General features: G+C 51.0%; 1 protein-coding gene across 6 annotated transcripts in view; it reads left to right on the forward strand.

Annotated features, from left to right (window-relative positions):
• Cacna2d2 (calcium voltage-gated channel auxiliary subunit alpha2delta 2) overlaps nucleotides 1-23,527 on the forward strand; it is a 129,593-nt gene that overhangs the window by 83,423 nt on the left and 22,643 nt on the right. For all 6 annotated transcript variants that reach the window (XM_028756600.1, XM_028756601.1, XM_028756596.1 and 3 more), the window contains exons 4-5: nucleotides 14,004-14,063; nucleotides 22,990-23,034. In XM_028756600.1, coding sequence (XP_028612433.1) covers nucleotides 14,004-14,063; nucleotides 22,990-23,034 — 105 coding nt within the window. The remainder of the gene's footprint in view (nucleotides 1-14,003; nucleotides 14,064-22,989; nucleotides 23,035-23,527) is intronic.

Raw genomic sequence — 23,527 nt, forward strand, 5'->3', positions numbered from 1 at the left:
CAGCCCCTGGGAGAACCCCTGCTCTGCCCACAATGAGCTGTGACTGGAAACTTCTGAGCCTCAGCTTCATTTGTACAATGGGGTGAGGATGGATATACTTTGGGGTGTTAGTGAGCAGCACTGAGGTTCGGTGATGTCATCACCTGTTGCAGCACACAGCACTGGTGCTGAGTCCAATGGATGTTCTTCTAGGTGCAGGAATTCCTGAGGCCACTCCCAGCCCCACAGATCCCTCACTATGAGCTCCAAGTGCTGGGATTATCGGCATGTGGCTTGACACCAGCTCCTTTGTGGTGTTTGTTTGTTTGTTTGTTTGTTTTGGCAATATAATAAAAAATAGATACTTCTATTTTCCCATTTTACAGGGAAGGAAAATTGAGGCTTGAAGAGCTGAAATCTCTTTGTTAGGATGGATGAGAATGCAGTGTGGGCCCTTCACCTGGAAGATCTTTCTCACACAAAGTCCAACCCAAAGGGCTGAGAAAGCAGAGGCTGAGCCAGCCTGGATTTAGGAGTCCCTTCCTTAGGCATGGCATAGTGGGGAACTGACTCCCAGACCCTTGTCCCAGTGGGTAGGAGAGCTGAAGTCTGAAGTCTGAATGGAAGTAGAGATGGTATAGATGCCCTAAATAGGCAGGTATGAGCTGCACGGTTACCACCCCACCCTCTCCAACTGGTACCAAGGCTATGTGGTGGTTGCTAGGCATCGGTAGGGCCCAGGTGGGGCCTACCTGTCATAGAGCGGCCACGCAGCATGAGGTAGGCACGAGGCCCAGGCAGGAGCAAGGCCGCCTCCGCCTGCCCGCCCTCCTCTCACTTGGCAGCAGCACACAGAAGCCATTAGCGCCTGGCAGTCCGTGTCCCACAGCTCTGACAAACGCCTTAAATGTTGTCGCCACGGCTCCAGCTGTCCCGCCGGCCGCCTTTACTCCTCATAATAACCAAGTGTCGAGGCTGATTGCAGCAGCGGGACGCAGCCAGTATTCAGAGCGGCTTTTACGCTGGGCGTTTCCACCTGGCAACCAGGCTGTGCCCACCCTGCCTTCCACCTCCAGGCCTTTGTCTGGCTGTCACTTTTGCCAAGGCTCTCAACATGACCCCTGGGCAGCTGGTGCCCAGCCTTATGTCCAGGGTAGTACCCACGTTGTAACCACCAAAGCTAGTGGGCAGTCTCAGGCATCCACTCAAAGCCACATCCTGGGTGGAAATATATGGCTTCAATTCCCACTCTTCCGGATGACCTCTGTGGGGAGCCCCGGCTTCACCTTGGTCCAGCTTCATCCCTTAGCCTTGCTGCCAGGGAGGCAGAGAGGTCAGAGGCTGGTGCTGGCATGGATAAAGGCATATTCTGGTTAGAACTCTGCCATTCCATCGCTGGGTAGTCTTGGGCAAGTGACTCACACTCTGTGAGTCTTGGTCCCCTTGTCTGTAGAATGAGAATACTAACTGGGGTTCATAGAGCTGAGAGGAAGGATTGAGTCGAGTGAGGCATGGATAGAAATGAACAGCTCTGTGGAAGAGGCGTGGCCATGCAATTTAGCACCCTGGGCCTAAATCCTAGGGAAGAACAAAGGTCTAGCTAAGCTGCTCTCCCTGACCTGCCCCATGCATCTCCACTCCACACCTCCACCCCTGCAGAGGCTCCCACTTGGGGCCCCTCCCCCCTGACCTTGTCCCTCGGGTTTCATCTGCTGCCCTCCTTCCCAAAGCTATCCTGGCTTAGACTCCCCCTTGGGGCTTCTGGGGATGCTCAGCACTTCTTCTCATCAGCCCCTTTTACCTTCATTCAGTCTTGCATCAAACTTATAGCAGCCCCGTGTTAGAGGTGAGGTAATCCAGACTCAGCAGCATCAGCCCTCCAGGCCGTGGGTGAGCATCCTGCATCCTGGTCACTTTAATAAATGGAACCTTGGGTTCTGCTGGAACCATGGTATAAACTAAGTCCCTTCTCCCCAGGGCCTCTACCTGAGTGGATGAACACCTGACCTGAGCTGTAGCCTTGAGTACTTCCTTCCTGGGGCACCAGATATAAGCATTCATATATCGTATTCAGGCCCAGTTTGGGTTGAGGATGAGATGTCTGGTCACTGGGTCATTGGGGTCAGTAGCTGTGATGCAGCTCACCAGGAGACTTGAAGTGAAAGTAAAAGCCACCACAGAGTTGTAGGGGTGGCTATGGTAGAGGTGACACTGGCAGTAAAGTTTACCAACAACGATGGTTGTAGTGTCGATGGCGGTGAATGATAACAGTGACAGACAGGGATGAAGTTAGTAATGAGGATGCTGGTGGCGACAGGAAAGATACCAATAAAGACGCTGTAATAAGCAAAGGCGGTGGCAGTAACAAAGGTAATGTTGACCGTGAACGTGGTGTGACACCGGAGAGATGGCAGGGCTACCTGGGGAGAGTATTGAGCAGCCTCGACCCATTGGTGGGTCGTGCTCCAGATGAAGGCAGAACATGGTGAGGCTTGCCTGGTTCTCTTCTTCTTTAACCTCCTGTGAGCACAGCCTTGTGGGTAATGAGATGCAAATTGACAGAAAAGACAATGAGCCAGCCTGCGGGCCGGTGGGGCAGCCTTTAGAGTCAGACTGATTGCCTTCGTGCCAATTTGCATGGCATTAGCTGTACGCATCTCTTCCAATGGGCTGGTGCACTTTATCAGAGGTCACCTGTATGGTTACAGTCTATGAGAGGCCATGATCCCAGACCACAGGATCAGTGCAGGGCCACCCTGACCCTAAGCTAAAGCAGGGCTCCAGTATGTGGTTCCAACGGGTCTGGGGCTGTGGGAAAATGCAGTGAATTAAGGGGCTTCATGATCAGCCAAGGAGAAGTCTCACAAGGGCTAAACCTAGAGGGTTTGCTCTGGTCAATACTACATGTCCATCTAAGCCTGAGGCAAAGAGAGGTGGCAGAGGTAGAAGAGAAAACTGGCCCTGGCCTAGCATGCTTCAGTATAAACCCAGGTTCTGTCCCTCAGTGGCACGGTGGCTAGCAGTCCTTCCAGGCTCTGGCTCCACCAGTATGCTGTGGAGCCAGTAGGCCCCAACTTCATGGCCTCCACATTAAAAATGACGATCATCCAGCAAGGCCTTCTCTGTGGTTGTGCTTGGCAAAAGTGGCCTATGTCCATATTACATGTTGCAGCTCTCTGAGCACTGTGTCACTGTCACTCAAAGCTCTCCCTGCTGTTTGCTTGGGTTGTGAACTCAGAAGGACCTAGGTACAGTGAGTGTCAGGTCAATATCTAACTGAACCCTACTGTCCACATGCCCGGCTTTATGTCTCTATCCAGGGTACTGAGAGTTTACTCCAAACGGGCCTTGCTCACTAAGCCTGCAGCCCCTCTGATCCAGCATAGGCCCTGACTTCATGCCATGCCTCTTCTGCTCTAACAGGCAGCAATGGGACTGGGGCTCTTCCTCTCAGCCCTCTGCCCTCTGCCCTCAGCCCAGTCTGAGCCCCCTAGGCACATCCCAATGCCTGTCCAGCCCCGCCTCCCTCTTCACTGTCCCACTCCCTCTCCTAAGGTTGAGCCTAATCAGAGCTAATCAGAAAATTATGAGCTGCCTGATTACTGATTAGATTTCTGATGTTAATAGAGTTGAGAAGGGCCTGCTCAGGCTAGGTTTCAGGGAAAAGTATAAAAATAACATCGTGAGAAGAGAGCGCAGTGGCTGAGTAAGGGCGTTAGCCAGGGTTGGTGGCCCAGGCGCGGCTTTTCGATAGGAATACTTTCCATAGCATGGGGTCTGCCTAGCACCCTAAATTCTGCCAGTGAGTTTTCAAACCCAGGCAGTTCTTATTATAAGAGTCCTCTGGCAAGATCTGTGTTCAGTCCAGTTGGGAGAAGTTAGGCGGAATGCAATGAAAAACTTACTGGTGATGTGCCACACAACAGCAGAGCCGTGGTCACTGGCCTACACATGCCTAGCACAGGCCAAGCATACAGGAAGTGCTCAGTAAACATTTAGTGACAAGAGAGCCACATTACTGTCTTTCCTCAGGAGCCACCACCCTTCACCTTTAACCCACCCAGTGATCTCTAATTCACTTCCCTGAGCCCCAGTGGGTGTTAGAGACATCTGAGTAGACATTAGAGGGTGTTATGGATGTGCCAGGAGAATGTAGTGGGCCTGACCCAGGGCATGGGGTGTCTGCTTCCTAGGGATGCCATGCTTCCCAAGGACTGAACTCCTGAACTGATGAGGTATGTGTGACACACACACTCAGCTTCAGATTCCAACAGACTCCAGTGGCCCTCCTTCCTGTTTCATCACTGACTTGACAGCAGCAAGTGACCCCGCTGTGTCCAGAGCAGGGTTGGCTCCCTGAGAGACAGGATCAGCAATCCTGTCTGCATGGTGCCAGGTGACACTGTGCTTAGACTCAGCCTCTCGCCCCGCCCACACCTTCTCTTCTGTGTCATCTTGGATCTCTGTTCTGTCATCAGTGCCACTGTGACTTGGTCTCTGCCATCTTTGTTCCAGAGAAACCCAGAGTCTCTGAGTCAACAGCCCTCTTAGGAAACCTCCCGATCCATCTCTGACCCCACTGACCACCACAGAAGCCTGAGGTCACTCAGCACTTTTGGCTGAGCTGGCCCATGTCTAGTATGGAGACTACATAGATTCATGAATCAAGTCCCTACTCAGAGGATAACATTTGGGATGGAATCAGACATGGTATACAGTGATGTGAGCCCAGAAAGTTCTGGAGCCTAGCCTAGCAGAGAACCAGGCTTGCTGAAGGGCATTGGTAAATACCAATTCTCAAAGAAATACAACAGGCAGTCCAGGCTCAGGGACCAACAAAACAAGAGTGTAGACTGTAAGTGTGCAGGAGGGTAGTGTTCAAGTCACAGTGGGGGAATGACAAGGTTAAGACAGCCCTATTAAAAATGGCAACAGAGCCAGGTGGATCTGTGAGTTTCAGGCCAGCCTGGCCTACAAAGTGAGTTCCAGGACAGCCAGGGCTATACAGGAAAACCCTCAGTTGGGGAAAAAAATGGCAACAGGATCTAAATATGATGATACATACCTGCCCATAATCTCAACTCAGGGAGCAGGGACAGAAGGACTGCCTGGTTTATGTGATGAATTTCAGCTAGCCAGGATCACATAGCAAGACCCTATCTCAGAGACTACAAATTAATTAATTAATTAATTAAAGATGCAACAGGAAGGAAGCGTGATCAGAGCACTCAGAAAACACTGGTATGGACATAGGGGCAACATAGTGGCATGGGCCTGTAGAGATGAGCGCATTTATGCCAGACACTTTGGTTCTGGGGGTCTGAGGTCAGGTTTAGGGGTTCTGGAGGTCTGATCAAGATGAAAAGGGTTATCATTGGGATGGCCATCAGTAGGGATAGTATAGCTCAGTAGGCTTAGATGGCGACATTTTTCTGGGTTCCTGCTGTGGCAGCCCCAGGTTAGAGACCAGGCCAGTGTGTTTGGGGGTAATAAACAGCTCTCAGAGATGATACCAAAGAGAGGGACAGTCCATTGGCACAAGATGCAGAAGTCAGATCAAACCAAGGTTAGACTGTCAAGTACACTGAGGAGTATGGAAGGAACGGTCATCAGAGACAAGGGAAAGGGAAAACCAGGACCTGGGGATTGTGTCCAAAATGAAACCATGTCTGGTGTTCTGTCTAGACCTACTCTGTCCATGTCCCCACAGCTTTGAAGGGCTCTGGTTCCGGTTATACATGTGAGAAGTGACAGCAATTGCTGAGCCTCAGGAACACAGGCCTCCAGCGTGGGTGGGGGGTAGGGGGTGAGAGGGGGAGATAACACTGTCACCCACAAGCAGAGAGAGAGAGAGAGAGAGAGAGAGAGAGAGAGAGAGAGAGAGAGAGAGATCTGCATTGTCTGTCTCAAAATGTAGCCTGATGAGGGGGCAAACGGCACCAGTGTGCTCCATGGGCAACTCAGATAATGCCATGCTTCCATGATACCCCTCCCTGATGCCGTCCGTGTGGCTTGGTAAAGGTTGAGACGTGTGGATGAATACACTATGTCAGAACTCAAAGGAAGCAAATCTGCTTAACCTATTGGACAATCCCCCTGCCCACCATAGGCTAATTCATCTATAGAGAGATACAGGTGTCATGCTGGGGTTCAGGCAGGTTGGGGGTACAAAGTTAGGGCTTCTCATTCATTGGCACCCTCAAGGGGTTAGGCAGGGCTAGACATCATCTCGGACTGAGCCCCTTCAGTCTTGGGGTGCATGAGATGCAATCTCAGTGCTGCTTGGTGGAAAACGCTCATCCACAGTGGGATCTGAAGTTGGTATCCAAACTCCAACCTAAGGCTGCTTATTGGATGTAGTGGTTTATTTCTTACCAGGCACCCTCTAGGCAGGGTTAGAAGTTAGGGTTATGGTTAAGGTTAGGGTTAGGGTTAGGGTTAAGGTTGGGTTAGGGTTAGAGGATTAGGGGTTAGGGTTAGGGGTTAAGGTTAGGATTGGGGTTAGGGTTAGGGTTAGGGTTAGAGTTAGGGTTAGGGTTAGGGTTAGGGTTAGGGGTTAAGGTTAGGATACTTAGAGGTAGTATAATAACCACTTGGGTCAAGGACCTGTTAGACACCACACACATCACACATACCACACCACACACACACACACGCACACACTCCCTGTCAACAGCCCTGTGTTGCTGTTTTGGTCTACACCCAGCCCTCCTAAGGCAGCCCATTGCCATGTGGAACTCTTCAGAGGGTCCACTTTCCCCTGGGTCCTGTGAACCTTCTTTGGAACCTCAAGCTGATGCCAACAATATGTGCTTAGCCTCAGACTTCCCTTTTCTCATCCTGAGGATACATTTGGCTACCATCCAGTGACACAACCCTCTCTTTCTGTGCAGACCAGAGCTTCCATTAAAGCTAAAGCAATCAAACCAGTGGAACTGATGGCCACCTGTGGGTACACATGCCTCCTCCACTTCCTCAGAAAAAGTGTCTTCAAGCTAATAACTTTCTACTTCTTAGTGTTAAAATGTACCATGCTGCCTCCCCATCCTCCTCCTCCTCCTCCCTTCCTCTCCCCGTCCCTCTCCCCTCCCTCCCCCTCCCCTCTCCCTCCCTCTTCCTCTCCCTCTCCTTCTCCCTCTCCCTTTCTTTCTCCCTGTCTTTCTCTCAACATACCTATTACAGGACAATGGTATTTTGCATGTGTGTCTTCCCTAGGGACCCAGTCTTTAAGGAGTCAGGAATTTTCTGGGGAAATTTATGTGTTCTGAAAGTCACCCCTTGGGGACACCAGATAGGGCCATGGTCTTGCCTTCAGCCTCGCCCCCATCTCCATCCCAGACCACATTTTATATTTTCCCTTTTGTCCTGGAAAATTGAAACATATATTGTCTCTCCCAGATGCCATGTAGAAGTTTGGGAATCAATAACCAAGCTGGCGTGGCCCACAGGGACCTTGGAGGCCTAGGCCAGAGGTAGAGAAGCAGCTTCACACCTGCAGAGAGACCACCAACCACTCTGATGAGTTTTTCCATGTTACATGTGTTCTGACCTTTTTAATCAGAAAACAAATCCACTTTAGTATTTTATATATTTTTAGCAACTCATGTCATGTGTGCAAGTGGCCTGTGATGGAAAAGGTTAAGAAACCTGTCGCTGTCAACAACTGCAAGCCCCTTTCCTGCAGCACTGGCCTTCCCTGGGGCTGTTTGCTATTTGGCTGTTTTGGTTGTTGGAATTAGGGTGAGGGGTTTAGGGTTTTTGTTCCGTTGTTCTGGTGGCAATTTTATCTTTATGCTGGAAGCAGAGTTGGATGGATGAAGGGAGAGACTGACATGTCCCCATCACAGGACACACAAGCCATGGGTCTGGCTGGCCTGCTCTGCCCAAACTGGCACATTTTTCTTCATCCCTTGGGATTCTATAAAGTAGAAGATTGGGACAAGAGCTTCCCTCAGAAGGTCATGGTCAGTGAGCTTGTGCGTGCAAAGCTCTGAGCTCATTACATGCTGCAGTAAGTCTGAGCCAGGAAGGTACCAACAGTCCACGTATGTCCATTTGTGCATGCCCAACCTCAGACCACAAGAGAAGCAGAGATGGGTCTGAGCTGGAGTTTCTTCTGCTCCCTGGTAGGGGTTTTTAGGTGGACACACAGTTGCCTATTTAAGGCTAGGGTGGCAGGGAGAAGTCCGCAGCGCCAGGACCCCCAGCTCACCCTTCGCTCCTGCTCCTATTGTCACCCTTGGGTCTCTAACTCCCTCTGTGCTGAGCTGCGGCTTGCTTCATTATTATGCAGATATTTTAATTATGCAGATATGTTTTTAGACAGTTTTAAATATGTATATTATTTACTCATTAGACCATAACAGCTCTGGAAATTGGAAATCTGTATTTAGTATCTAGCAGTGCACAATATGGATCTAATGTGGGGGCCTCAGGGAAGGAGACGACAGAGAGGGCTGGGCTGGGCGAGGCTACTTGGTGGGACTGCTGGGCGCACCCTCATCAGGACAGGACCTGGTGACACCAGGATTCGTTGGTAAGCTCTGGACACTTCTGAGGGACCACTTTACTGGTCTCTCCTCTTGGGTAAAGGACAAAGGAACTACTTAGGAAACAGCAGGTAAGCCTAGCCAGCCAGGCCCACCCTCCTGGGCTGTAGCATTAGGTAGACCTGAAGATGCACCACTCCCTGATCAGGGGGCTGTGGCAGTGGCACCTGATACTCTGCCTCAGTCCCCTCAACTACAAAAGAATCTCGTCTTAGGCACCCCAAAATCCTCCATTTGGCATATAAAATGCGTTAGTCTGTGAAGCCTTGGCCTAGGTAGGTGCTGGGCATGTCTAATGCTGGCTAGACTGTGACTGTAAACACTCTGACAGCCCTCCTGTGGTTTCTCAGAGCATCTATCTGGTGCTACCACTCTGCTCTGGTCTTACTGGCCCTGGCCTCTACCTCAGAGCTCCTTTCTCCATCCCAGTTCCCACCTAACTCATCCCACCCACTCCCTGGACCCCAGAGCCTAACATCTGGCTCATCACAAGTTCAGGGCCTTTCACTCTAAGCCTCTCATATCCTCTTGGAAGCAGCAGTAGCTAGAACTAATTAAAACCCAAAACTCTCTAAAACCTTTCCCTCTGGGCTACACAATTGAACAAGTCCTGTTTGATGGGCAGTTGCTTCCAGGGCCTTCTGCCACCAGCTCTGGGTTAAGAGGCTCCTGAGTGAGAGAGGATAGAAAAGGCAAGAAGCGGGGTGCTGTGGGAGAGTGCAGGGTTTTTAAGAGGGTGGCCCACCTGAGTGCTCTTGTCTCCTCACTACACCCAAGCCCAGCCCAGCCCAGGATGAAGGGACTCCCGCCCTTCAGGTGTGGTCCATGGCCTGGGTCATTTATCTCACACCATCGTCTGTCTCAGTCCCCCTAAGCTAAAGGCATTTAACTTACTGAAATTTGAAGGGACTGGTGGCCCACTGCTCCCCAGGAGAGCATTGTCCCCAGCCCAGCGCACAGCCTGTCCCCTTCTTTCTTGCCTTTTCTTGTAAGAATGGCTCCCAGAGCTGAGGGAAATTGATTGTTAAGTGAAACTCTCTGATAATTGCCTCTGAAATGCCTGCTGTTATCATGATGGACTTGGCTGTGAACAGAGCCCTCCTCAGAATCCCACTATGGTTCCCTCCAGTGCTGACCATGGTGGGGACACCACAGGCCAGGCAAGACACCATCAGCAACTTCCCAGCAGCAGCACACCCCTAGGCACCCCGTACCCTGCAGGGTATGGTAAGGAAAAGAGGTCCTGAGGTGCCCAAACCACAGACTTGGGATCACAGCCCTGACTGGACGAGGCAAAACCCAGACCTCTATACAGGTCCAGAGATCATCTGGCCTTGGTTTAACAAATGTTTACTATATACCCACCATATGCTAGGATCCGAGTTACCCTAAATTTAACAACCAGGCACTGTCCCTCACTGAGCTCAGAGATCAAGATGACAGGCACAAGGAAGATTCCCTGGATGTCATAAGGAACATCTTCTGGTGCCCAGAAGGAGTAGGGATTTGTCACGGGGAAGGGGGTGAGCCAGGCTACAGAAATCTAGTCAGAAATGCATAGAGGGGGAAAAGCAGGGCCCTGGTAGCAGGATTAAGGAACGATCCAAGAGCACAGCCCAGAATCTGAACACGGAGCCACTCCCAGAGGACTGTCACTCAGGGCCCAGGCTAAGAACAGACTGTATCTCCCATACACAGCAGACACCCTGGGGACAGGACCAAACTGAGGCTCCAGCTTGACCCAGAGTAGCCTGCCTTCCCCTGACCCATCCCAAGGGCACTAGAGAGGTAGGAGGAAGGTAAGTCTTGGGGAAGAGGGGAGGGCCCTTGGCTACCCGAAGCAGGCCTAACTGCTGTGAGCTTTGTAAAGACTGAGGACAAAGGCAGAAGGTGTAAGCTTATAGCCCCCACATACACACAGGATGTGCCCTGCCTGGGAGAGACAACAGGAAGCCCGAAGGCTGGGCAAGGACTGAAGGAAACTTCCAGAAACTGCCTGGCTAATCAGGCAGAGGAACCGGTAAGAGAGGAAACCCCTCAAGTGGACAAGAGCCTGCAAGAAAAACTCCACTGGACAGGCTACCTACGAGAGCTGCTAGGTTGGAGAAATGGGGTTGCGAGGGCCTGCTCACCCTCCGTCTGGTTCAGTTACTACCTGCAGCTCACAGAAAGAGCTGGAGGGCCAGAGAGGTGAAACCACTGCTTGAGGAAACCATGTTGAATGCAAGCCAGGGCTTCAGGGGTGGTCCCTCTACCCCTCAACCCCTTGCTCTCAGGCCTGATGGGACCTTGAGCAGCAGGGGCCTGCCCAGTTCACCCTATCCCGCTGCCTGGCCCTTCCTTCCCACACCACTAGACCTGCCTATTTAGCAGTTTCCACACGTCCAGCGCCCGGGGATGGACTGATTGATCTGTAACACCGAAAAAATAATAATGGCTTGATCGTTACTGAGGATTAAAAGTAATCCTTCTGCCGTGGCTACCGCAACTCCGTTATTCACGAGTCAGCAGGCTGACCCAAGCCTTTGAGCCCAGGAGACTCTGTGAGCTTAAGGAGGCCAAGGACTGAACCCTCCCTGCTGGGTGCTCCCTTACCTTGTCTGCTAGCTTATGAAGTCTAAGGATCCCCGTATTCTCGGGACCCATGAATCCCAGGGTCAAAGCTGTGTGCTGAGAGTGTGAAAAGGCAAGCACATGAGTGTGTGTACCCCCCCCCACACACACACACTCTAGCCAGAGGTAAAAGCAGAACATAAGTAGAAGCATAAGGGAGCAGATTCCTTAGAGCCATGGTTCAGTTTGGGGTCTGCAGCCCCATTTGCTCTCCGTCTTCTCAATACTAAGAGCCCTAATCTGGTTCCCATGTTGCCTTAGACATGGCACCTATGAAAGGCAATGGCCTCTACAGAGCCCCCAAGTAGCCTCAAGTCCCACTCTGAGATACATCTGGGATCCCAGGGAAAATAGAGTTCCACTAGATAAGAAAAGGGGAGATGTAGTGGTTGCCAAGGCTCCCGCTTTGAGATGTACCTTCAGGGGCTACCTCCCTGGGCTTTGTGGATCTTTTAGCCCAAGTATAGAGCTTTACACCTGGTATAGTGTGATGCCCACTTAAAACGTCACACATACCTTTACAGAAAGGTACTGTAGGATTATGAATTTGGAGATCTCATCCATCCTAGAGGTTCTAGCCAAAAGGAGGATCCAGGATCTGGGAGAGGAAGAAAAAAAGAGGCAGGAGTCTGGCAAAGCCTCAGACGTCTTATAAATGAAGGGCTTGAGGGCTAGTGATATTCACATGATCAGATCTACACTCTGAGATAAGGCTCCAGGTCTTGACTGTGAAGTGGATTCAGAAAGACTTGATTTGTGGGGCAGAGCCAACAGATTAGGGCAGTGGATGGTAGTCGTTTGAGTGATGACAATGTGGAAGGCCGGAGGCAGAAATTTCAAAAGAAGAAGGTTTCTACCAGGGCTGAAGAGACGGCTCAGTGGATAAATACTTGCCACACAATGGAAGGAACAGAGTTGGACTCCCAGTACCCACATAAAAGCTGGGTGGGTGTGGCAGCCTGCTTGTACTCCCAGTGCTCAGGTGGTGATGGGATCCCTGGACAAGCTGGCTAGCAAGACCCATCAAATCAGCAAGCCCTGTGATCAGCAAGAAACCCTGCCTTATTAAAGTCACATTCATGTACATATATTCCATGTACATACACCTCCGTGCAACAAAAAGAGAGCCTGTTACAGGAGGACATCTGCCAACTCGGGTAGGTTGAAGGTCATCCCAGGGAAATGGGCCTCTGTCAGACTTTAATAGACCTACATACAGGCCTGAAGGACAGGGGTGAGATGTCCTGAATACCCAAGTCACTGGGGTCCTCTGATTCAAGTCAGAAACCTAGAATCAGGACATAGGATGAGTGGGGCCAAAATGAGGAACACCGGGTATAGGAAGCCCTATGAAGGAGTGGTCTTTGGATCCCATGGGCTAAGCAAGGTGAATGTGATAGAAGGGGCTGGGCTAGGGCTCCTGATTAACCCAGTCCCACGGTATACCCTAAGCAAGTTGATCACTGTCACAAGCCTAGGACATTCTTGTCAGAGAATTCGCAGTGTTAGCGCGCATAGTAAGCAATAATGGGTCCACATGTGTCACTGGCCAGAGGAAAGGCTTGGCATGCAGTGTCCACCCCACAAGCTGGACAAGCTGGATTCAAGTTCCTGGTGGTGGTTATCACTGTGTCTTAGTTAGGGTATTATTGCTGTGAACAGACACCATGACCAAGGCAACTCTTATAAGAATAACATTTAATTGGGGCTGGCTTACAGTCTAGTCCATTATCATCAAGGTAGGAACATGTCGGCATCCAGGCAGGCATGGTGCAGGAGGAGCTGAGAGTTCTGCATCTTCATCTGGAGGCTGCTAGCAGAATACTGACTTCCAGGTAGCTAGGATGAGGCCCACGCCCACAGTGATGCACCTACTCCAATAGGGCCACACCTTCAAATAGTGCCATTCTCTGGGCCGAGCATATACAAACCATCTCACACTGCAGTTCTCAAGGCATCACTGAATTCTGTTCTTTGAGAAGGTTTCATCCTTGGAGCCTCAGCCCTTCTTGAAGCATAGAATCCATGGGAGTTTCAGGTTTAAGCCTGGAGGGTGTCCAAGGGCCTTCACCATAAGCCTTTGTGATGTTCCTAATACCAGCAGTACTGAGCCTGAGCTACTCCTGCCCTGGTGTTGCTCCCTGATTATATATATTACGTTACCCCTCCCCACTGTAAGAAGCAGGCTGCTGGGTCTGCCACATGCCCACATCTCTGATGAATCTGGCACTGAGCTTGCTTAGTGATGGGTGTGGTATGGACAAGTACAGAGCTATGCTCTCAGGGGTGCTCCGCCCTCAGGACTGGAGTTCACTGTCAAAGGCCACTGAAAGTACCATTAAAGGTTAGGAAAGGCTCATGTGGCTGGAGGCCTGGGAGCCCTCTGGGAAGCCTGGGAGAGGACAGTGAGGCTGAATGAATGGAAATGGACTGTAGACGTGTCCTGCTGAGCCTGGTCAAGCCACAGTTGAAGGATGAGACAATAACTTGTAAGCTTCACACTCCCCAGGAGGGACTCCAGTAGCTTACAGATGATAGAGGGTGGCCCTGGAGCTTGACCAGGAGGGATGTCTATGCCACCTTCTGGAAGGACTGCAGGGTCAATGCTGGGGAGGTCCTGTGGAAAAGCCTCTTAGAGTGTCAATCAGGCAGCCCTTCTGTCTCCTGGGGGGACCCAGGAGAGCTGTCCCTCCTATAAGCTGAGCACTATGTAGGATTTTTGAGGCTCTGATGACATGAGGAAGAGGGAGTTCCTGTGTCGGACTGGTCCTGGGGAGGACGGGGCATGAAGAAGGATTTGGGGTGGACATGGGGACAAGCAGTCTGCCTCAGCCTCTGACTTCCATGTGCTTTGTCCCTTAGAGACTGGCTGATGCTGCAGAGAATTTCCAGAAAGCCCACCGCTGGCAGGACAACATCAAGGTAAGGGCCACAGCGTATGTCGGACCAGCAAGACAGCTCAGTGGATAAAGGTGCTTGCTTCTAGCCTAGTAACATCAAGAACCAGGACCTACTTGGTAGGAGGAGAGGACCAGCTCCCACATGTGGCCCTCTGTTGTGGTAAATCTCCAACCCAAATAAGACCAACGAAAGAAAACATAACTCAATAAGAATGAATACAAACTGCACGCCCAGACTGGCCAGATTTACCATTACACTACTCTACTCCCCAGCTCTGAGATCCCTTAGAACTTACAGTTTTCCCAGGCCACATGCTTCTCCATTGTCCTTCCACCTCTTCTGTAGTCTTCCTCTCTCTCCCCTCCCCCAAACCTTTTTCCTCCACCTCCCCTTCTACTGCCCAATCACTGGCTCTAGCCTTTATTTTTTTTTTAAATTTATTTATTTATTATATGTAAGTATTCTGTAGCTGTCTTCAGACACCCACAAGAGGGCATCAGATCCTATTATAGATGGTTGTGAGCCACCATGTTGTTGCTGGGATTTGAACTCATGACCTCTGGAGGAGCAGTCAGTGCTCTTAACCACTGAGCCATCTCACCAGCCCTCTAGCCTTTATTTTACAAATTAAGGTGGGCAGAAGGTTCACAAGAAGTCACCTGTGTACTGATTCACTCCTCCTCTGCAGCCTCCAGGAAAACGGAATTAGCACCAAAATACAAGACCAGGGCTCTCCACAGCAGCCCTCTGACCTCCATACATGCACTGGGGCATATATACATATAGACACACACAATAAACAAACAAGCAAATATAATTTTTTAAAAAAGAACCACATCCCACCCTCTAAGCATCCAAGGCATGACAGCTCAGCTTGGATGGCCCACAGAGGAAGCCGTGTGTGCTGCACACGATGGAAGAGCACTGACGGATACAGAATTCTTTGTCCAGCCCTCAGGAAAAAAAAAAAAATCCTGCTCTCCCTCAGTGTTGGAGAATGCAGTGCAGATATCAGCTCAGAGTAGTCTTGGGGTGGCTGATGAGTAAAGGCTTTGCTAAAATGACCATTTCCCAAGAAGATGCCATGAGCCTTAGAGAGTCCCAGGGTCATAGGTGCCTCTTGACACCAGAACTCATCTGAGATGTTAATGTCCTGACCTAAAAGAGGCCCTGGGACAGAGCACTGTCTGTGTCCTCCCTGATTGTGAACAGCAGTCTGTCTTCCTAGGATGTCCTCTAGCTGGGCCCCATGGACTGGCCTGCCAAAGTCACAAAGCCTTTCCTTTAGCAATGAAACTCCTGAAGGCTCAAATACCTTAGAGTCAAGTGTAGGGCACAGGGTATAGGGTCCTGAGGGCCAGGCAAAACAGAGCAGCCATACCAGCCAATTCCTGGCTGGAGCTGTACACTCCTGATCCCTTCTGCTGGGCTAGTGGTGGACTAAGACAAGGTTGTTCCCAGACTCAGGGAAGCCCTGGAACTAGGAGCTATGGCGCCCTCAGTAACAAGACCAACGAATGGGCTTCGTGGGTCTGGGTCATGGTTCCCAATAGTCTCCTTGCTAGAGGAGAGTCAGAGGGAGGCACCAAGAGCTACCCCCAGGATCTAGGGACTAATATATAGCATGGAGGTGAGACATCCCTTGCCTCCTTCTGGCTCTGAGCCAAGCTGGTCTAGATCCATGTGCTCCAGAAAGTCGGTGGGGTAGTGACACCTACTTGCTGAGGTCACCCATTGGCAGTAGAGATTTACAGCTGCTATCAGTTCCCAGGCATTCATATCCAGGGCCCATCCCCTAAACCTGCTCCTCCTGCTGTTTCCCTAGACCGCCCTCCCCTGTCTTTGCCTTGCCTTCACTGTAGCTTCTTTCACCACAGTTTGGGTGCATGGAATTGGGAACAACAGCTAATTTATTTCTCTTCTCTATTTCACTCTTTCACAGAAACCAGCATCTTGAGCATGCTGGACAAACCCTCTATGAACAAACTGTACCCCTAGCCCAAGATGATATTCCCAATGAATAAGTAAAAGAGTTACTGACTCCCGCCCCCTAAACTAGCTGGACTCCCTAGGACCAGGAGAAATCCTTTTCTTACCCAACTCCATCACAGTCCTGTCCCTCCTCAGCCATGGTTGTGGAAGCCTGTAGTGACAGCTCTCAGGAAATAGAAGCAGGAGGATAATGCGCCAGCCTCAGCTACATAGCAAGTTCAAGGCCAGCCTGGGCTACATGAGACCCTTGTCTCAAAAATGGCGATGGGTGGGTAGAGAGATTCCTCAGTGGGTAAAGACACTTGCAACCTCTGTGATACCGAGGACCCACATTAAAGTAGAAAGGGAGAGCTGCCTCCACACAGATGTCCTCTGGCCTCTGAACCTGCTTCACAACACGAATACTACACACACACAAACACAGAAACATACACACACATGCAAACACAAATAAATACACATAAATACACATGCACACAAGCTATGCACTCTAATAGAGCTCTGGCTACTCTTCCAGAGGACCCAGGCTCAACTCTCAGAACACGGCAGCTCACAACTGTCTCAAACTCCAGTTCTAGAAGAGCCAGTGTCTTCTGGCCTCTACAGGCATCAGGCATGCATGTGGTACACAGACATACATGCAGGCAAAACACTCATATGTTTGAGATTAAAAAGAGCCAGGAAGTGGTGGCACACGCCTTTAATCCCAGCAGTTGGGAGGCAGAGGCAGGTGGATTTCTGAGTTCGAGGCCAGCCTGGTCTACAGAGTGAGTTCCAGGACAGCCAGGACTATACAGAGAAACCCTGCCTCGAAAAAAAAAAAATTAAAAAGGGGCTGGAGAGATGGCTCGGAGGTTAAGAGCACTGGCTGCTCTTCCAGAGGTCCTGAGTTCAATTCCCAGCAACCACATGGTGTCTTACAACCATCTGTAATGGGATCAAATAAATAAATAAATAAATCTTTTTTAAAATGTAAAAAGAGAGAAAGAGAGAAGATGCCAGGTGGGGGTGGTGCACACCTTTAATGCCAGCACTCAGGAGGCAAAGGCAGGCAGATCTCCGAGTTCAAGGCCAGCCTGGTCTACAGGGCAAGTTCCAAGACACCCAGTGCTACACAGAGAAACCCTGTTTCAAAGAACAAAAACAAAAAAGAGAGAGAAAGATAGATAGGCAGGTAGGTATATAGGCAGACAGATAGGCAGGTAGGCATGTAGATAGACAAGTAGACAGGTAGGTAGGTAGACAGACAGACAAGTTGCTAGGTAGATACGGGCTCTTCCTTGACACTCAGACCATGCTGCCACACCCAGCCCACCCCCATTCCGTTTCCCACTCCATACACTCAGGCCGCCCACTGCCCACTCCTGCATCCTTCTGTGGCCTTGTTTCTCAGCTCCCCCTCTCATGCCCCACCACCCTGAGGCCTGTCCTGAGGCCCTTCCTGTCCCTGAGCCTCGTTTCTCCTGCTCTCCGCCTGGAATCCCCTTCATCCCTGCTCGCATGCTCACCTCCAGCTGTGATCTCTCCTCAGCCAGTCATTCACTCTGTCCTCTCAACTTCTCCCCAGCTTCCTCATTTTTTCTCTGTCAGCTTGTTTTCTCCCATGAGCAGGCCTGTTGAGCAGGGCAGGAGTTAAGAAATAAACGCAGGCCCGCCCTCCCTTTGGTTTTCCTTCTCTCCCAGTCCAAGCCCCAAAGAGGGAGACAAAGAGGTTCCTCCTCCAGGTTCTTAAATAAAATAAATAAATAAATAAATAAATAAATAAATAAATAAATAAATAAATAAAATCCTATGTTTCCCAGTGTTGTCATGCCAAGCCCCTGGTCTATGAATCTCAACAGTCCCACTTATTCTGGGCCGGGGGGGGGGGGGGGCACTAGGGATGCCTGAGAGAATGCTAGAGCTTAGGAGGACCCAAGGACACTGAGAGATACTGCTCAAGGACCCACTTCTATATCACTGGATCACAGTTTTATGGGATACAAGCAGAGGCTCCCTTTTCCCCATTGGCTGGCTGATATTGGTGCTACTTGTCAGCCTAGCATGGCCTCTGAGTGGTGCTCACTGGGCTGCAGGGGTCCCAAGCCAGTGATTTATGGAACATCTCTGCCCGTGCCTGCCTTGCTTGTAACTGCCCTGGGCTGAAGCAGAAGTGGGCTGGTTGTGGCCACAGGCTGCACTGGCCACAGAGAGAACAGGGCTTTGTTTGCCCAATGTCCTCTTCCCTGTGCTGATCAGCCCATCAGTGTGCATGCCTGAGATCCCCAGGTGTAGGGCCAGTGGTCACCTGTTTCTTCCAGACTGCAAGGTCACTGCTGCTCCCAAGAAGATCCGCGGCTGCTGTGACTGCCAGGCTGAAAGGCATTAGTGCTAATGGTGGCCCATTAGCCCGCCTGCCAGCCAGCACTACTAGGGAAAGCTGGCAGAGCTGACCAGCAGGGCTGTCCATGACAGGCCATGCAGCAGTCATAGCTGGAGAAAGGACGTGGTTTGTCTCTTACAAGCATAAAACCCACCCTGAAATCCAGTGACCTTGAGAAGAATAACAAGGACTCATATTCAGCCTCCAAGCTCAGGAGAGACAGCTGACCGATGTCACAATCCCACCCTAAAGCTCAGGTCCTTTACCAGGCCCAGCCTTCTCCCAGGAATATTCTTGTCCCCTAATTCATAAGGGTTCATAAGCCCAGGATTCCCTTTTCCAGCCCCAGCCTGAGGGCTGCTCCCCCCACTGCTCACAGCACCTCCTTGTGGACCTCTTTATCATAGACATACCCAGGCAAGTGTCCCATTTGTCTGCCTCACTCATGACTCCTTCAGATCAGGGGTAGCCAGACCTGTGCCAGTGCCATCTATCACCTGACCTTATGCCTAGTCCAGTGCTCTGGTGGCAAAGTGACCAGGAATGGTCTTCTTACTTCTGAATGGAGGACATGTTATCCACAAGTTGTGGGCACAGAGTGCTGGTCTCATGGAACTAGACAGGAATTCACTGCATAGTTAGTAAGGTGTGTATCACCCAGTGTGGACAGTACAGAGCAGGGAACAGATAATTGGGGTATACTTGTATATACACACACATACATATCTTTGACACTAGGCAGGGACTTGGGGAATCCTTGAATCCTCAGGATCAGAGCTGAGATACCAAAAGGGGGCCAATAAATGGCAGGGGGAATAATTCTAGGCCATGATCATACTCATTTGATCCTAGCGGGGGTCAAGGAACCAGTAGCCACAGCTTAGACTTGGGAATACTGGAGAGACCATGACCCTAATTTACAGACAGCACCTCCCGTGGCTCTACACAGACGGGCAGCAGGTGGTCTGGTACCCATAACACTTAACGGTAGATGAAGATGGGCCACCTGCTGGACTATGCCCGGTGCCAACATCACACTGAGCCAACATTGTTTGCCACCTAACCTGCCACCAGGGAGGATCTGGCCAGGGCATGGGTTGGGAAGACAGGGGAGAGAAGACAAACCCTTGGTCTCAATCTGCAATAGGAGGCCTTGGAGTCTGGTGAAGGTAGTGGCCCTTCCTGTCTGATAGGGGAGGTAACCCTAGCTACAGAATTTAGAGGGAGACCTGTGAAGCCAGGACTAAGGCCTGAAGAGCCAGCTGGACAAGACAGGTGGCCCCCCCTGGCCCGAGGGTCCAACCCAGCCATAGGGCTCACCACCTGTCTCTGTCAAGCCAGCAACAGACGGCTCTCAGGAAAAAAATCCGTTTTGGTCGAGCTGAGCTGGCAGTAAGTCCTGGAAGGAAGGCCACACGACCTCACTGGGGTGGCTGGGTGGCTGCCTGGGCTCTGCACAGGAGGCTGGTGGGCAGGTGACAGTCATGTCTGGGCAGCCTTGGCAGTTGCCTTGCAAAACACCAAATCTAGATGACAGCCCTCCATTCCACACATCCCAGACTCTTCCTCACCCTCCTGCCCCACAGCTTCAAACATGTTTCATGTCCTCTCAGGCTCAGCCATGCACTCCCATACACACTGAGCCCTACCCCTCACCAGCCACTTACATACACAGGTTCCTGGTGGGGGTCATGTGTGGGAGTTAGGGAGGCAATTGACCCACCTTTTGCCAAGCTTGAGCAAAAACACTGAAAGGAGGGAACAGATAAAGTCATTTGGACATGCTTTCAACACTGATATCACCTCTATCATATCATCCAAAGGTCCTTTCCACGCTCAGCCCTTTGTGTGGGCTGTGGGGTTGGCCTCCAGCTCTGATGACCTCTGTCCTCTTTCTGATTCTAAATTTTATGGTGGGTAATGGACATCTGGATGCAAAGCTCATTGAAGCTGCTCAATCTTACCTTGCCTTATCAAGAATGAGGGGGTGGATCCTGAAAATCATCATGGGCCTACCGGAGCAAATCTATCTGACTGGTGCCTTCGGTTTTATGGTTTCGTTTTTATTTCATCTTGAGACAGGGTCTCACTATGTAGCTCTCACAGAACTCACTACGTAGACCAGGATGGCTTCAAATTCACAGAGAGCCACCTGCCTCTGCTTCCCAAGTACAGGGACAAAAGGGCCACCACACCTAGCTTACTCAGCCTGTATTTACTCTCTGATAGATGCTTATCAAAACTTTAATCATAGACCCTTTTTCAAGTAGCCTCTGTGTGCACTCACTAGATAGTGTACCTCCTTGTTTAATTCAGGACATGAGTCATGAAAGCCAACATTCTGGTGCTGCTCAGGTAAAAGCAGATGCAAGCCTTCCTTCCCTGAGACCTGCCCCCACACACTGTGATGGTTCAACCTGCCACTCTCAGTTCCACATCACATCACAAATAGAAGTCACAGCTGTGTGTTCTGTGTGTTTTTCACATGTGACCTTGCCAAGGCAAGGGGCAGGAAGAATACAGATACCTGGGCCCCACCCATAGTCTACAGGAACCTGATAATACTGTATGCTATTTCCCTTTATCTTTTATGCTGCCAACATTATATCTTCCACTGAGACTGTGAAACAGCAGAAAGAATAAACAGAATTGTGGGAACTGCTGAAAAGATTGCCCAAGTGAGCACCAAGGCACCCCAAGGACGACTAGGGTACAGATGGACCCCCTTTTACAGCCTGAGAATGGCCAGCCCCCACCCACGCCCTTTCCTGTCTTTGCAGAAGCTTTGCCTCAAAAGTTGGCAAGTGAAGCCCCAGGTCGTAATCTGCAGTCCTCCCACTGCGCCCGCCTGTTTTCATTACGGCGGGAAAGAGCATCAGAGCCGTGTTTATAACCCCCCTTTTAGATAACAAATCACATTTTCTTTTCGCCTGCGAGTGTGTTGAATTGATATTTTTTTCCCCTCAGTTTAATGGGTTTGTGTGTTCAGGAATGATCTTCATCAACCGAAACTCCTTATTGTGTTTGATGTAATGTCAGCTTTCATTACGTGCTTCTGTGTGAGCCAGGCATAGGGGAAGTCTGAGCCCCCTGGAGCCTGGGCTCTGCCCCAGCCCCCTACCCAGGCCTGTCTTCCTAGATGGGTGGGTGGGTGGGTGGCAACTCTGGATGAGGCTGGAGATGAATTGGGAGGGCAGGTCAAATCTTGGGTATAAAGCCTTCTTCTTTGTCCCTGCCCCCCGTCTCTGTATATTTGAATCACCAGAAATGCCACACATAGTAAACACCTCTTGAGATATCAGCAGTGTACCAGGCATTCAGTCACTGATCCAGAATGCTTGAGTTAAGTCACTGTGTCCATCCAATAGCCTGTCCATAACCCCAGAACCCCTGAAGAAGACAGCCTGAGACTATCACCTTAAACATTCTCAACTACTGACCAACTAAAATCGTTGGCCACAGACCTAGCATCTGGCCAAACCCTCCCCTGGAGGCATAGGGAAGCCCAGAGAGAGTGTAGTGCGACCCTAAGGTCAGAAAGCACGCTCTAGCTAGGCCTTGGTTGGGCAGGGTTACATATGTGACTTCCACCCCTCATGGAGTGAATGTTGGCTCTATGCAGGCTGCTTTGCAGGCAGGTCCTAGGGAACAGATCAGGCCACAAAGAAAAGTCCCAGCTGTGTAAGGAACCCCTGGGGCAACACTGAAGAATTTCGTAGTATAAAAACAGCTGAGGAGCACCTGGGGAGTGACTTGGACAGTGGCCCTGGGCTTAGAGCCCACCAGGGCAAAGTGGGACAGCCCCTTCTGGGCGAGTGACACTTGCTGACACTAGGCTCACCTTCTGGCGGCCTCTATCAGCTGCACTCGGTTCTGATTAAAGATCATTAAACATGAAATTAGCCCGTTTGTGTTACGGGTCCCCGGGGCGACGGGTGATTAGACGTGCAGATGGCCAAGAACCCAGGCGGCAGGCTGGCAGGCACGGGCCAGGATGGGCAGGCAGGCACATGTGAGTGAGGGCCACAGGCAGGCATACGGGCCCAGCTTTGTTTATTCCCGCTCCTGTTGTGTAAACCCCTTTGCATTTCACAACAAATCACAGATAATTAATAAGTACATGCTTGTAATGAGCAGGCTTTTTAATAGAAGAAATTGGAAGATGCAGTGTGAAGTCATTATTTCGCTGTCGCCCAGGCTCTGCCCTGATTTCCTATCTTCCTCACTCCCTGGTCCTGCCTCAGCCAGCCTGGTCCTGCCCCAGCCAGCCCCTTAGCAGCCAGGCTGGCTCTGACCCTGCTCTCAACTGGCATGCAAGGCAAGGCCCTGGTACTCTGTGTCAGGGGAACCTAGAGTGCAACATCCTTCCAGAGAGTGGGAAGGACCTGAGGCTAGGCCTTGGGGCGGTGGGGGCAGGGTACCAGCAGCACTGACTCACCCCACTTTTCCTGGGGGTGGCTTTGGTGGAGGAAGGGACTGAATCAGTCCTAGAGGAATCCAAAAAGCTGTTCTAGGGCTTGGGGACCTGAGGGTCCAGACTGCGTCTTGGGAGCCCCTCAGCTATAAGCACTAAAGCTTCTCTCTCGTCACCAGGAGGAAGACATCATGTACTATGACGCCAAGGCTGACGCCGAGCTGGTAAGTGTCCCCACCTTTGCTGTAGAGAGCAGGGAGCAGCCAGAGCCATGCCTGTCCTTCTGGACCACAACAGTCTCAGCTGTACAGTGGGTGTTTATGGATCCATGCTTACCTTTCTGAACTCAGCCATTCCTCATTGTGCTTGGTCAGCCTCTCATTACCCACAACTCCCTAGAGGTCCTTGACCCTCCAGGGCTGTGTCTTCATCACCATTAAAGGCTAAGCTTCCCTGCACAATGTGGAGCAAGCTGTGTCTCCCTCTCTGGGCAGGGTGGTAAAGTGTTGGATATCAGGGCAGTTCAGTGCCGGTATGAGGGGGGGTCTGAGCACCATGGGAGTAGAGGGGAATAGTCCCCAGGGCCTCCTGGGGGTAGGTACATGGAAGTGAGACATGGTGACATCTAAGCCCCGCCCTTGGACAGTAGAGGCTTTCTTCCCTGTGATTTGGGCAACTTAGCACCAAGCTGTGTAGAGGACCCGAGGCCTGGCGTCA

The sequence above is a fragment of the Grammomys surdaster genome, unplaced genomic scaffold (assembly GCF_004785775.1).
Source record: "Grammomys surdaster isolate TR1022 unplaced genomic scaffold, NIH_TR_1.0 126131, whole genome shotgun sequence".
Lineage (NCBI taxonomy): Eukaryota > Metazoa > Chordata > Mammalia > Rodentia > Muridae > Grammomys > Grammomys surdaster.